This window comes from Falco cherrug, chromosome 14 (genome assembly GCF_023634085.1).
Source record: "Falco cherrug isolate bFalChe1 chromosome 14, bFalChe1.pri, whole genome shotgun sequence".
NCBI classification, from domain to species: Eukaryota; Metazoa; Chordata; class Aves; order Falconiformes; family Falconidae; genus Falco; species Falco cherrug.
The window spans coordinates 1,106,954-1,121,245 of NC_073710.1; the positions used below are offsets into that span (position 1 = coordinate 1,106,954).

At 57.3% G+C, this 14,292-nt stretch overlaps 1 protein-coding gene across 1 annotated transcript; it reads right to left on the reverse strand.

Moving 5' to 3' along the window:
* On the reverse strand, positions 1-1,702 carry CCL17 (C-C motif chemokine ligand 17). The gene is made up of 3 exons (XM_055726533.1): positions 1,414-1,702; positions 701-806; positions 1-357 (listed from the first exon to the last, which is right to left on the reverse strand). Exons 1-3 carry the CDS (start codon positions 1,478-1,480, stop codon positions 267-269), a joined length of 264 nt encoding a protein of 87 aa, XP_055582508.1. The 5' UTR covers positions 1,481-1,702; the 3' UTR covers positions 1-266.
* Between the last annotated feature and the right edge of the window lie 12,590 nt (positions 1,703-14,292).

The window sequence follows — 14,292 nt, forward strand, 5'->3', positions numbered from 1 at the left end:
CAACTTGTGGCAATGAGTCTTTATTATAAATATTTGCTCCACTGGATGCATCCTGGCAGGGCAGTGACAGTGGGAGGGACATGGTGGCCTGCTGGTCCATGCTGCTGTGACACCTGGTACTGCCAGGGTACGGGCTGGCTGCACCTGCGGTGACAGCACCCACCACCACGGGAGCCTTTGGAGAAGTGCTGTGAGCATGGTCTGCTCCCTCCGGAGATGGGAGGACTGGATGGGTGAGTCTGACGGTGGACAGCAGGAAGAGGATTTCATTTTTTCCTTGGAAGATTTTTCATGGCTCTCTTCACCCAGAGCTTCTGGGGGTCAGCACAGATCTCGGCACCGTTCGCAGCCACAACCCTGCAGTTAGAAAGTGAGGAAAGAGAATGAAAACACGAACCATGAGCTGTTCCCTTCCCATGCACCACTACTCCCCTCTCTGCGTGCAGCCCCATCTTGGATGGAGGCTTGGAGTCACCTCCAGCAGCCCGTGCCCTCCTTGGGCTGATGGTGCGTGTCTGAGTCTTCCCAGACCTCTGGCAGCAGAAAGCACCATTTTTCCCCCTCTGCCCACCCCACAGAGCTACTTTCCTACCACAGCCCCTCTGGCACGTGGTCCCTGCTGGGACTGAGCTGTCTGTGGGGCAGGATGGGATGGGGGATGCTGTGCCAGGGGTGGGGGGCAAACCCCGGGGGTACTTACACAACTGCAGGCAAGGAGCAGTCGCTGGATGTCTCGTAGAAACTCTGTATGTGTCGGATGGCTTTCTGCGTGTACTTGAAGCAGCATTCGATGGGAGCGAAGTGGGCTGAGAAGGGAAGGGAGAGATGTGAATGCCCTCGGCAGCATTTTGCAACTAATTGCATCGCCAGACAGTGATGCTGCAGAATACTGAACATGGGACGGGGGCTGTGGAGCTTCTCAGCAGCTCCCACAGCATCCCACAGTGCGGGCTCGTTCCCTTCGTGTCAGCGAGCGTGGGACTGGGAAGCGTGGGCAGCAGTGGGAAGGGGAACGGCAGGGTACCCGGCACCCCCAGCCCACATTGCTGCAGCTGCCGAAGCGCACGCTGAGGCTGGGGTGCTCGGTCTGGGGACGAGGTTCTGCGAGTTTCCGAGGTGGGAGCACAACTTCCAAGGTGTTTTGGGAGGCTCCCAACAGCTCCCCACCTGTGACACGTGCTCCCCACCTCCAGCCACTTGCTCGCCCAGCTGAGAGCTGGGGCGCCTGGAGCCCCCTCCCAGCTTGGCACCTGGCACCCTGCCCGCCCTTCCCTGCACCCCGGGACGTGCCGCCCCATACCCGTCCCCGCTCCCTGCTGATCTTCTCGCCCGCCCCCCCCCCCCCCCGCCCCGGGATGTCCCCAGTGGGGGCTCCAAGCCCCGACCTGCGGCGGTGGCCCACGGGCGCCTTACCTGCGGTGTGGTGCAGGGAGAGGGTGAGGAGCAGGGCGAGCAGCAGGACAGGCCGTGCAGGGAGCATGGTGGCTGCGGGAGGGCTCTTCCTGGTGCCTCTGTCCTGCTCCGCGCCACCTGCCCGCTGTCTGCAGCTTTGGCTCTCACCGCGCCGCAATTTATCCTCTGCGTGCCACCCACTTCGACCGCTTTTCTGAAAACTTCAGACACGTTCTAAGAAGCCTCTTCCTGGTCACCAGGACTTACGACATTTTTTATTTTGGGGGCACGTCCAGCAGTGGGTGGAAAAGGTCGAGGAGCAGGGCAGCCACTTCTGCTTTCTGCAGAAGAGCCACAAGGCCATGAGGGGCTGCCAGGAGGCTTTGGGGAAACGAAATTTACCCAGAAAAGCAGATTAAAAACAGCTTTATGTGAAGGCAAGACAAGTCTAATGCTTGCCTGTTTGTTTCTAACAGGAGACACAACGCAGGAACAGGTCATGGATGGGCTTAGCTGGTTTGCCTGAGCCATCAAAGGCAAGTGACTAACGAGTCCCCTCCAGACCAGCCTCCCCAGCCATCCTGGCCGTGCCAAGGGTGCTGGCTTGGGCAGTGAAGCACTCGGGATGGGGTGGGATGCGATGGGACATGATGGGATGGGATGCTGACAGGCAGAAAAAGCCACACTAGACCAAACTAGGAGGGACTCCAGAGCAGGGGGTGGAAGAAATGCTTCTGGTGGGTTCAGGAGACTGCAGAAGGGGAAGAGACGGAGCGATGGCAGTGGGGCATCTGAGAGAGCCTGGGTCTGACTGAGCCCAAGCATTGCTTCTGCCTTCCACATTGGCGATGGGACCTAAATGAGAGGATCAGAGGGATGGAGGCTTGTGGTCATCAGTGCACAGGTTGGTCATTTCTTCGGGGAGATGGGACAAACCCTATCACAACCGCAAAAGAGCCGTCCCAGATCCCAGAAAGGACCCCGAGGGCAGGAGGGGCAGGTGGCACAGACCCCAACAGCAGCACCCTGTGGACATCAGCCCAGCTTCCATGTGGAGACCTGCTCCCCAGGAAGGCGAGATGCAGCTGTGGTCTGTATGCGAGGAGGGGGTGAGGACCCAGTGGGAACCCGCGTGGGATAACGGTGAGTGGGAGCACGGGAGGGACCTGGCCGTGGCGTGGGGGTGAGGCAGGCCAGGGCTTCCAGAGGAGAAGAAAGGTAGAAACAGACTCCCTTGAAAATTACCTCATGTTTTCAAGACTTCTCTGGAAGAAGAAAGGGGAAGGGAGCAAACCAAATGTGCTGACACCTCTGGTTTGGAAGACGTAGTCTGGAGGATACTGAGTCTGGTGGGCTGGCACGGTGGCAGGGTGGCCATGCAGAGCGCTGGGCATGGCACCACTGGTTTCTCATGCCGCTTTCCCAGGAAAGGGCTTTGCAAAAGGCAAGCAGCCGACACGCAGCCCCTGAGCCGCTCCCGCAGCCTCCGCACCCCCAGGCTCCCCCACCTTCCCTTTCACAGCTCCCACCGTGTCCCCCATGCACGGACCCGCCGTGTCCCCCATGCACGGACCCTCTGGCCCAACAAGCCGCCAGGGTCACGCCACCTCCTAGGCGTCGGGTGAAAGTGAAGGGCCGTAATGAAGGGACAACTGAGCTAATGGCTTTTTCCAGCCAACATCTCATACAGCAAACCTCATGTGCCGAGCTCTGAGCTGCCTTTGCAGGCTTGTCTGAGGCATATGCATCGTTGCTGACTCCTGTCCCCCAGCTAATTAATCCTGACCCCAGTCCTATCAGAAGCATTCGTAGATGCCTCCACTATCTGCTCTTCATAAAGCAAACCAGTGCCTGTGGGGTGTGTGAAGGGCTGATGAGGCCCCGTGGGAGTCTCTGTGGGACTGGGCTTTCCTCTGTGTCCCTGTCCCAGCAGTGGACCTGCGGGCTTGGCTTTAGACTTCTCCAAGCCCTTCCCAACTGCTGTGCCAGGGTGCTCCTGGGGACCTCCCGGGCCACCCACGCCAGTGGCACGGCCTCTTCTCCAGGTGCGGAGCTGCAGGTTCTCCCCCCGATTTGCCTGGCTGGGCAAATGCAAAAGCCAGCAGCCATCCGTGTCCGTGTAGAGAAGAGGAAGGATGGGCTGTGTGCAGGATTTTTTGATGTCCAGACCAGCTGCGACCTCACTATAATTTGTAATTGGCTACAAATTTTTTGACTGAGGAAAAACCCTACTTTATAAATTACAATGGGTAGGCATGGACAAAAATACCCCGATGTAGTGATGGGAAATATCCTCTGACTTATACAGTGTTTTGGGTTTTGAGTAGGTAATCATAAAACATAGTAGTTTAACAGGGTATGTGAATCCTCTGCACATGATTAATGGCAAAGAAAATGGAAGAGCACAAGGCACTTTGTGCAAATCCTCTGCACATGATAAATGTGCAAAGAAAAAGGAAGAGCACGGGGAATCCTGGTCCTTGACACTGACTCCACCAAAGCCCTCTCTGGAGGAAGCCCTTCTCACCACCAGCCACATCCAAAAAGGCAAAGGTAAAACAGTAACTGACTCATAAATTCACCAAAGCCTTCTTGCCATGGCTAGGATAACAGAATTAGAAAAGGAGACAGTGAATGTGTCGAGGGAAATAGCATTACAAATGCCACGGTAGATAGCAGAAAGACCTCACAAAGAGAGGTCAAATCTAGATCTCAAACGGTGATACAAACCCAATCACCAACGGGGTGATCTATCAGAGGCCAAAGGAGGGGTTTGCCCTCTCATTAACACCAGTTGTATCTGTGTAGAACAAGATAAAAGAATGGAAACAGCTGTAATGACAATCCAAAGCCACCTAAAGGTGTTCCATAAAATGAAAAAAAACCCCAGCCTTTTGGCAGGTGGGGTTGGACACCAGACCCTGACGGAAGGTTTGGAAATCTACTTAGAACGTTGGGCAAATCTATATGTGTAGGGCTGGTGGCTGTAATAGTGACCTACGTGTCTGTTAAATTAATTGTCGGTTGTGCTGAGATTGTGTCTGAGCAGCGGGCAATTACCGAGCAAGGGAGAGAGCTGGTGCCAATGCAAATGCATGGGAGAAAGAAATCGAAGTAGAAGAAACCCAGCTCTTTAATATAAAAGTATAAAGACTGCCCTGGGGTCCCAGGTGTCCCTGCTGTGTCCATTCCCAGGTTCCATGGACCCTTCTTGGGGTGGATCAGAGGTGGGATGCTTGTGGGGCCAGTCATTCCCTGTGGGTCGTGGAGCCAGAGGTCTCATGGGCACCAAGAGGCAGGTGGCGATATCTGGGGTGCACCAGGAGGGGCTTCAGTTTGAGGGAGCCTGTGAAATTGTTGCCTTGGCTCTTCAGGACCCTTCAGACCGTGGAGACACCCGTTCGCTTGGTCCGGGTGCCCTCTCCTGACGGCTGTGGCAGGAGTCTGCCCCAACCTCCCAACAGGACCCACAGTCATTGTCCCAGCCAGGTGCCCTTCTCCAGTCCCAGGTCTGGACCCTCTGCTGGAGGTTTCTGATGCACATGAAGGTATCACAGCACTGGTGGTGGCCTTGCAGCCCTGGTCCCATCCCTGTCCCTAGGAGACAGCAGGCAGCTCCAAAGGATGGCCCAAGCCCTTGTCCCCGGCCCTACTGTGTCGGATGCCTGTTCAGGAGCATCGGCTGCCTCTTCTTGCTCGGCCCCAGCTTCCTCCTGCTCCTGGTGGCCTGGGCTGCCCTGCACTGCTGGCACAGCACCTCCACGCACATGCCAGTGGTAGAGGGGATGCTCTGGGCCAGCCATTCCCAGGGAGCCTGGCAGGGCAAGGTCCTGTGGGGACCTGCTCCTGCTCAACAGGACAGCCCCTGGCACCACGGGACAGGAGCCGGTGGGACCCACAGGTGCCATGGGATGGGGCAAGAGGCCTCTCGATGGGCTCGGCCAGGGCCAAGGTGACAGCAATGCTGGTTCTGTGCTGGCAGGCGTCTGCCAGGAGCTGGTGCTGGGGAAGGTGGATGAAGGACCAGGATGGAGGTGAGACCCTGCTCAGCCCTGTCACCAGTCCCTCCAGGTGATGGGATGCTGCTCCTCACTCCGTTCCAGGCTCCCCGTGCTCCCCTGGGATGCGGGCTGGACCTCCCGAGCCAGCCCCAGCCCCGAGGTCCGGGCTGCATCCCTGCCACAGCCGTCAGGAGAGGGCACCCGGACCAAGCGAATGGGTGTCTCACGGTCTGAAGGCTTCTGAAGAGCCAAGGCAACAGTTTCACAGGCTCCCTCAAGCTGAAGCCCCTCCTGGTGCACCCCAGAGATCTCCACCTGCCTCTGGCTCCCCGACCCACAGTGTGTCAGGGTCACCCGTCAGCTCAGGGGGGGCTTTGCCTCTGTTGTGAAAGCATCCCTGGAGGTGCTGCAGCCACAATCCTGCTCCCCAGGAGCTGGGCGTGCTGGCGGGGTGGCTGTTGCTTGGGGACTGGGCGGGCATCATCTGGCTGGTGGCGACTGATGGCTTTTGCATCACTTAGTGAGATTTTTTGGTGTTTTTTTTCTCCACACCCCACAACCCACCCACCCCCCTTAAACTGACTCAGGGAAAGGAGTAGGTGGAGGGACGTTCGGCTTTATAGCACTTGTCTTCCCAAGTCATGGATGTGTGTGATGGAGCTCTGCTCTGCTGGCAATGGCTGAACTCCTGCCTGCCAGCGGGACAGAGTGAATGAATCCTGTATTTTCCTTTGCCTGGGTGCGCAGCTTTTGCTATACCCATTAAACTGTCTTTATCTCAACCCATGACTTTTCTCACTTTCGCCCTTCTAATTGTCCTCCCCATTCCAAAACCATGGCAGGCATCACTGGTGAGTCCCCCATGGCCTCTGGCACGGAGGGGAGTTCCACGGCTGTATGCGGGTGAATCCCTGCTCTGCTTCAGCATCCCATGTCGGTTCTACCTGCCCAGGGAGCTCTGCAGAGAAACCCTTCCTCAGCCGCACAGCTCAGATGATGGATACGCCAGTGCCCTGGGGCAGCCAGGCAGTGTCCATGGGGGCAAAGCAAGGGACAGGCTGAAAGCTCTAAGCCCAAATCCAATGGCAGTTTTGCACCTAAAAGCCTTCAGCCCCTTTTGGATCCCCTTGAAGTGAGCACCCAAACACGCAGAGCATCTGTGCAGTGCCCTCCTGTCCCCCTCCCTGCCTGCCCCAGTTTGACCCACGAGGTTTCAGGAGCCAGTGGGAAGAGCCCCCAGCCCACCCCAGCCCCTTGGCTGGCTCCGTGCCGTGACCAGCTGTCAGCAGCACCATTGCTGGGGCTGGGAGAAGGAAGGGTACCACTCTCCAAGACCACATGAAGTAAACCTTTATTTTGTGGCTGGGCTCAAGCAGGCGGGTGCTGGCGGGGCTGGTAGTGCCCCAGGAGCTGGTGCCCGGCTGGTCAATGCAGTGCAGGACTCTGAGGAGCCAGTGCCACCCCTTAGCAGCAGCCACCTCCACAGCCCTTTCCAGGAGCATGACTATAAACCTTCCTTCCCACCAGGATGCTGAGTAGCCTGAACCAGGGCTCCTGCTCTACATCATGGGGCACAGCGTCTCTTCCTTTTTGAAGCCTCTTAATTGTTTTCTCCACCCAAGCCACTGCTGGGTTTGTGCAGCCCTTGGTCCCATTCCTGATCTCAGATGTGCTGAGATGAAAGGTGAGAAACAACAGCTATAATCCTGCTTGTGCCTACGCTGTGCTCCCTTCCCTGCACTCCTCCTTCCCCTTTGGCCCTGCATGCTGCCCTCGGGTACCTGGTGTCCTGCAAGCAGCTCCTCCTGCAGCCCGATGCCTCTGGAGCCTGTGCAGAGCCTTCAGGAGCTCTGGTGGACTCATGTCCTTAACTCTGCCCTGGAACTGGCTGGACAGTCACGTCCTTTCCTCTTCATGCTGGAAGACTCTGCAGACCTGGCCCGGTCCTGTCCCCAGATGGGATAGATGAACTGAACCCTTGGTGGCCCAGGACACAACACAGCAGTGAGGAAATTACCAGGACTTGGACAATTGCTGGGATAAAACACTCCCTGGGAGCTGTTTAGAAGCCCTCCAGGGTAGCCAGCCGGGGAGGGAACCTGGTGTAACCGAAGCAGCACTCAGACTGTGCATGAGGGGCTGGAGAAGACAGCGAGGGACGGTGGACGCTGGCTTTGGAAAGCAGCCCTGTAGACCTTCCCCCATGACAAAGCTGCCGCACACAACAGCCCCCCAGCCCTGCAGCTGCTGCCATGCGGAGCCCCGGCTGCCCTCCTTCCTTCGCGGGGCAGGAGGATGCTCCAGGTCACCACCCAGCACCAAGAGCCTTGCAGCCGGCGCTGCCGAAGCCACCCGGCCCCAGGAGCAGCCGCCACTACCTCACATGCCAGGAGATGCCACCCTGCCCCGGCCAGGGTGCTGCACCTCCCGTCAGCGGCCCCATCCCCACTCGGGGCTCCCTGCCTGGCTGTGCCGGTGCCCCGGCAGGTGCCCTGTGTGCAGCACCACGTGGGGACAGGGGCAGCAGCATGGTGGGCGCCAGGGCCATCCTTGCACCCAGCGTGGCAGCGTGAGGGTCCTCTCAGGGGCTGCTCTGCCTGCAGAGGGGCTCAGCGGTGAGCTCAGGCCAGGAGATGCTGCAGTTTATCCTCTCCACCCCCTCCCCACATTAGCCCTTTTTCAAAGAATTCTGACCAGATTCTAGAGAAAGCCCTGCCTGCTTTCTTTGGCCGAGGGGATTTCCACGTCACGTGGGATCTTCAGCGCTACTGACCCAGAGGATACCTAGAAAGACAGAACAGACTTCGGCAACTTCTGCATTTGAGGCAGGTCTGCGACAGAGCCGCAGGGCCCGCAGGAGAAGTGAAATCCTCCTCCCCGCAGGCGTAACTCAAGGGCTCCCAAACCCACCGGCCTGCGGCATTAGGAAAGGCAAAGCCTGGCTTTCCATGCAGCCCCTCGCCAGCCCCAGAGCCAACACAGAAGTGCCGGGCAGGGCTGGAAGGCTTGGGAACTCCCCAGGGAGCACGAAGCAGAAAGTGCCGAGGCCACCAGCCCTCTGCGGCTCAAAAGCTGCAAGATGTCAAATACTGCCAGAAACTGCATCGCATTCCATGCTGTTCCTAAGGAGCGGAACACGAGTTCTCCAGCAAAAATCCCCATTTATAGCTGGGAAGCGTAGGGGAGAAGGAGCATGAGATGCAGCTGAACCTTCTCTTGCTGATGGTGCTGACTTAGCCCCTTGGCTCCGGGGCAGAGTGGGAGGTTGAATCAGGCTGAGGGAAGTGGAAGGAAAAGTTGGTGTTCAAAGTTCTATGGTGTTTTTTGATGACCTTCCTCCCTTCACAGCCCTGAAGCCCCCCAGACCCTGCAGGGACCTGCAGAAAGGGGTCAGCCTGGATGTGTTAACCTGGGGACAGCCTCTCCCCTCTGTGCTGACCCCCCCTTCCTCACCCGGCCACTCAGACCCCCAGACCCTTCCTCAGGTCCTTGCCAGCCTGCACAGCCCCTGCTCAGAAGCTTGTTTCCCCATTCCCTCTTTTTTTTTTTTTTTTTTTTTTTCCAGGCTGCAACTGGGCGCATGGAGCAGCAGGGTCCCACGCAGTTCCCCAGGGCACCACAGTCCCCCCGCAGCCACTGTGAGCTACCAAAGGGGCCACCTCAAGCCCTTCCTCACACCGGCACCCCCGCAGCCCCCCCACCCTTTGGAGCAGGACATTCTGCCTGGGACTGTGTCGTCCCTGGGTGCCCAATGCTGAGGACTGCTCCGGTAATGCCCAGGTGCCCCCAACCCCAGCTGCAGTAGGGGATGCATCTCCTGCTGAGGAAGGCTCACAGAGCCCAGGCGGAGTATGCTGAGGCTCTTCCCAACCTAGTAGAAATAACTAAAATACCTACTCAGCCCCCTGTGGCTGCTACGCTTTGGCTCAGCTCCTGGGGAGAGATGGAGTCCCTATGTCTCAAAAGCATGACTTGACCCAGGAGGAGATGGCATGAGGCCACCCATGCTCTGTAGCTGCCAGAGGACTAAAAGGAAAGTATTTCTAAACAAGTCCTACAGCCCCTAAGGATAGTGCTGTCCGTTCCTCCATGGGTTCAGCCCGGTGACTCAGTGTCCCCCTGGACTGTCATAAACTCCCCGTGCCCTCCTGCTGATCCCCCAGAGCATCTCTCCTTTCTCCCATAGCCTTGCGGGTGCTCTTTCCCTTCTCAGCCACCTCCCCACCTCTGCTCTGCCCCACGCTGTCTTCTTGCAGACTCTCGTGCCTCTCCAGGAGCCTGTCCCCAAACCTGGGCCATGGCTGCTGGGACCAGACAGCCTCCCATCCCACGGAGACAGCCCAGCAGGCAGCCTGCTGGGGACCGTGACACGGAGAGCTGCAGCCACACCAGCAACGCCAGGCTGGGGACATGGGCCATATTGCAGCTCCCAATGCAGTTTTGTCTTCCCTGTGGCAGGAACAGGGCCACCAAGCACAGGTGGCATGATGCTGTCGTACCGGTGGCACGTCCTCAGGCAGGGACACGCAGGCTCCCCTGCAGCCATGGAGCAAGGGAGCACACAGCCTGCCCTAACCACGCCGGGGGCTGGACCCGGAGCAGCGCAGGAGGATTTGGGGCATGGATGGGCATGGCCTTGCTGCCAGCCCCTGGCATGTCTTCCCACAGTCTCGGGCTTCACCCAACAACTCTTCAGCTATGGGGGATGCTGCGGGTGGGCGGCCAGGGCAGCACATAGTGTTGGACAAGCACAGGGACACGCAGCAGCCAGGGTCAGGGAAGAGAGTGCCCTGGATGGAGAGGAGCTGAGAAGTAAGAACGCTAGTGGGAGGTTTGCTTCTGCGGAGTTGTGCTCACTCATGTGGCAGAAGATCTGGCCTGGGATGCTTTGCTTCCCCTTTCTCAAGTTTTCAAGCCATTTCTGTGGCAGCCAGACAACTCATGACTCCATGGAGACCTTTTGATGTTTATTCTTTTACTTTTTTGGAAGAAAAAGTCTGATGTGCCTTTAACTCACTGGTGAGTGCTGGAAAGCCCCACAGTTTGCTCAAGTTCTCTTTTCATTTGAAAGGGCTCTGGATAATTTGCTTGTTTACATAAAAATTAAACAGCATCCTCTCGATCCTGCAAGAGGAGGACGGAAGCCTGAGGGACACCCCAGGTGCCGCCTGTGCCAGCAGCGGTGCCAGTGTGAGGAGGAAGGAGCTGGGCAGAGATGCCCTATGCCTGGGAACGGGGTCTCAGCAGGTAACCCAGCATGCCCAGCTTACTGGAAAACAGCCCCCCAGTTACTGTGCTGCTGGGGGGAGCACAGGTTCTGGGCTGCCATGGCAGGAGAGGGGGAGCTGAGCATCAATCACCTGGGTGTCACCGAGCACCTGAAACCTGTCCCCAGGGAGCGGTGGGAGGGTTAGGAATAAGCTTTTCCCTATTATCTTCTGTTCCACCCAGTCACTTCGAGTCTTCTCCATTTACCATATGAAATAGTTTTTCTTCTATGAAAACCTCACCTTTCTGAGTGCAAAGCCCCTCCACATTCTCTTGCGGTGCGCACTCAAGGGTCTCCCCAGCTCCGTTTTGAAGCTCTGGTTGACCCAGGATACAATCACAAACCAAAGGTGATGCTCTCGTTCCTTCTTGGAGTCGGTGCTCACCCTGCAAATCCAGCTACAACCGTGCCAGGTCCAACAGCTGGAAAGACACTTTACAAAGAAAAAAGCTAGAGTCTCTTCCAAAGCCTGCTTCCCACAGCTGGGCATGGGGGACCACCAGGTACGGGAGGCTGGCGACACAGGCTGCATTATGTGTGGTAAGTCCTGCTCAGCATCACGAGACATGAAGGCTGTGACCAGGAGCCCTTCCCCAGGGGCTTAGCTGTGGTGGGTCACAGGGCAAGCTCGCCCACCAGCATGGGGGTTAGCACAGAAACCCACCGTGGCCGGGCAGGGAACCTCACCATGACAGCCAAGCAGAGAGTCAGGGGTGGATGCACCTGGAAGCAACCGCTTAGCTAAGGAAGAGGGGAAAAAAGTATGTGATGCCAATTTTCTCAAATACACTGAAAAGCAGACATGTTTCCCATCCTTCTCCAGTGAGACCGATCAAATGCCTTGAGGCGAAGTAAAGGACAGATCTGGGGTCTCAGGAGGAGCTGCTGCTCCCGAGGGAGTCCCTGTGCTGGAGCAGCATCTGTGTCAGGTAGCAACCAGGGGAAATGATGCTTGGTGAGGACTTCAGCCTCCTCTTGTCAACCCTGGCCATCCTTGAGCTCCTAGAATTAAAGGCAGCAGTGAGGAGCTGCTTCAGCTCAGCTTTTAAAGCAAAGCTGTGATAACGGAAAAAGAATTGGACAGGGAAGCAATTTCAGCCTACTTTTTAGTGATTTAATTCTGGATAGGATTAGTCCTGATAACTCCAAGAAGGAGTACAGGCCAAGAAGTAGAACAACTTATAAATTTACTTGTTCCTTGGTTTTTGATTAGGATAAAACCCAGGGATCAGAAAAATAAATTCAGTTGAAAGAATGTGATGAGAAAGATGCATTAAGGTCCCTAGAGAATGTAATAAATATTGTATTGGTGCTGACCATGGTCTGCGTTGGCCAGCTGACATCGCTCGCCTCCTTGGAGGGCTCCTCTCACTTCTTTCTGTTTTTAACAGGCCTTGTAGCTTACCTGGCAGAATTCAAGGGTGATTCAGAAATGAAGCTTCCTCCATCACCCGAGGTGGTCACTGCAGAGGTACAACCTGGGGAGTCCTGACACCTCTGTGCTTACCCAAGGGGGGCTTCAGCTACAAGGGCAGCCCTTGCAGCGACGCAAACAGGGATGCAATCATTATAGGAGTGGAGATGAAGCAAACGCAAAGCATGGAAAAGCCACAGCTGTGCATCCAGAGCACCAAAGCAGCCAAGGGGATGTCCAGCATTCTGCTAAGCCAGCATTACGAAGTGGCAGTACGTTAGCTTGGCCAGAGGCTGCCCTAAGTGTGAGCAGGCAACATTTCATAGAAAAACCACCACGCCAAGCAGGGACAGGCGTTCCGCAAGGTGCAGTCCAAGTCTCAAACCAGGCAGGATGGAGACTGCAGGGTCTCTGCCTCACAGGGATAACCGTGCCCCTCACACATCACCCTGGAGAGAACTCAGGGTTTAGAGCAGACGTAGCATGGGTGTCTCGCTGCCAGGTCCAGGCTGCAGGGAGCGGTGAGAGGGGACAAGCCAGGCACCAAGAGTGACCCCAGCACAAGCAATGTCCTCACCAGCAAGGGGATGTCCCATGGGGTCTGAGCATGGGGCAGAGCCAGGTGCTGGTAACAGGGTCCATCAACAGTCCCAGCCACAGCAAAGCAAGGAACCAGATCCCAGACCCCTTTTGGGAGGGTTAGGGGGCATCCCTTCAGCAGCAGCAGGGGGTGGGGACAGAGACAGGGCTACACCAAAAGGCCCAGTCAGCCAGGAGACAAGACACCTACGCCACAGGTCAGAGCTGCCTAAGAGCCGGGGCCGGAGGCAGGACACTGGGCAGTGCTCTTACAGTGTGCCCAGCGCGGGGACCAGGGGCTCAAGTCGGAGCCTGAAGGGAGCTTTTGCAGAGGGGGGTGATGAATCCATCCACAAGTGAGGCTGGCCAGTGTGATTAAGGCAAATTAGTGCCTTCAAGACCTGCCACCGTGCTATCTGATGGATCCTGCGTGACTCCATATTTTCCTCAGGTCAATGAAACCGCTGGCTGATGACGTGGCAGAGAGGCTTTGCACTGGTGGGGCGCTGGAAACCAAAGCTGTGGGTCAGCAAGGGACCAGGAGGGGCCCACCATGACCATGTCTCCTGTGGGTTGCAGGGAAACCTTGAGGCAGAAGCATGCGCCTTGCACACGAGGGGCAGAAGGCAAGCCTTGCCCCACCTGAGCATCACAGGCTTGGCATTACTTACCTCCTGGGCCAAATTCTGCACCTGAGGCAGCCCACAGACCTCCAGGAGAAGCGTGGGAAGGTGCATGGCTGGACATCCCTCCCACAGGGTCTTTCCCTGCCCTGTCGGACATGGAGAAGCCAGGGAGCAGCAGAGCCAGGGAGCCTGTGCCCCCGCTGGCCGAGGCGCCGGGCATCCGAGTCGTCCCATGGGGCTCCGGATCCGCAGCCCCACACCGGCGCCTGGGCTCACGCTGCCTGTCGGAAATGATTCACTGCTGCCGGGGCTGCCTTGTTTACACAGCCTCCCCCTCCATCCCCTGCCCACTCCCAGTAACAGAGAGGAGAAAAGGATTAAAAAGAAAAAAAAGAAGTGCTTTTCCTTCCACAGAGCTTCCTACAGCGTGCCAGTGGCGCCTGAGCCGGGGCATGGCCGGGATGATGGCTCCTTGGATGCAGGAGAGATGCTCATCCCTGACCCTCTCGCTCCTTCCAGCTCCCCACTCCAGGCAAGCCCCTGGGCACCCACTCCTGTGCCGTGTTGCCTTTCCCAGCTCTCCTGCCCGCGATGGAGAGAGGCACGGGAGCTCTGGCCAGGGTGGGACAGCCCTAGCTCAGCCTTTGGCCTCTCGCCCCCTCACAGAGCCAATCTGGAGCATGACGTTTGTTTTCTCTGGGGTGCTGTTTGGTCTTAGCTTTGCCTAAACAAAAGAAAAACCCCAATGTTTATTTTCAGTATTGCAGGATGGGAAATGTGACTCCCTGTGAGAAAATACATTCCTCGCAAATTTTGGCAAGACTGAAGCCCTTAAACAGTAACGAGGTGGAGCAATAGCCCAGCTGCCTCCGCTGCGCTGGCTTTGCGGTGATGCTGGGATTCCCCGATGGGGCTTAATCACGGGCATTCACCTCCACAGTCCCGCAGGGACCAGGCTCGTCACCCAGCCCTGGCCTGACCCCCCCCAAGGACAAGAGTTTTGGACATAAG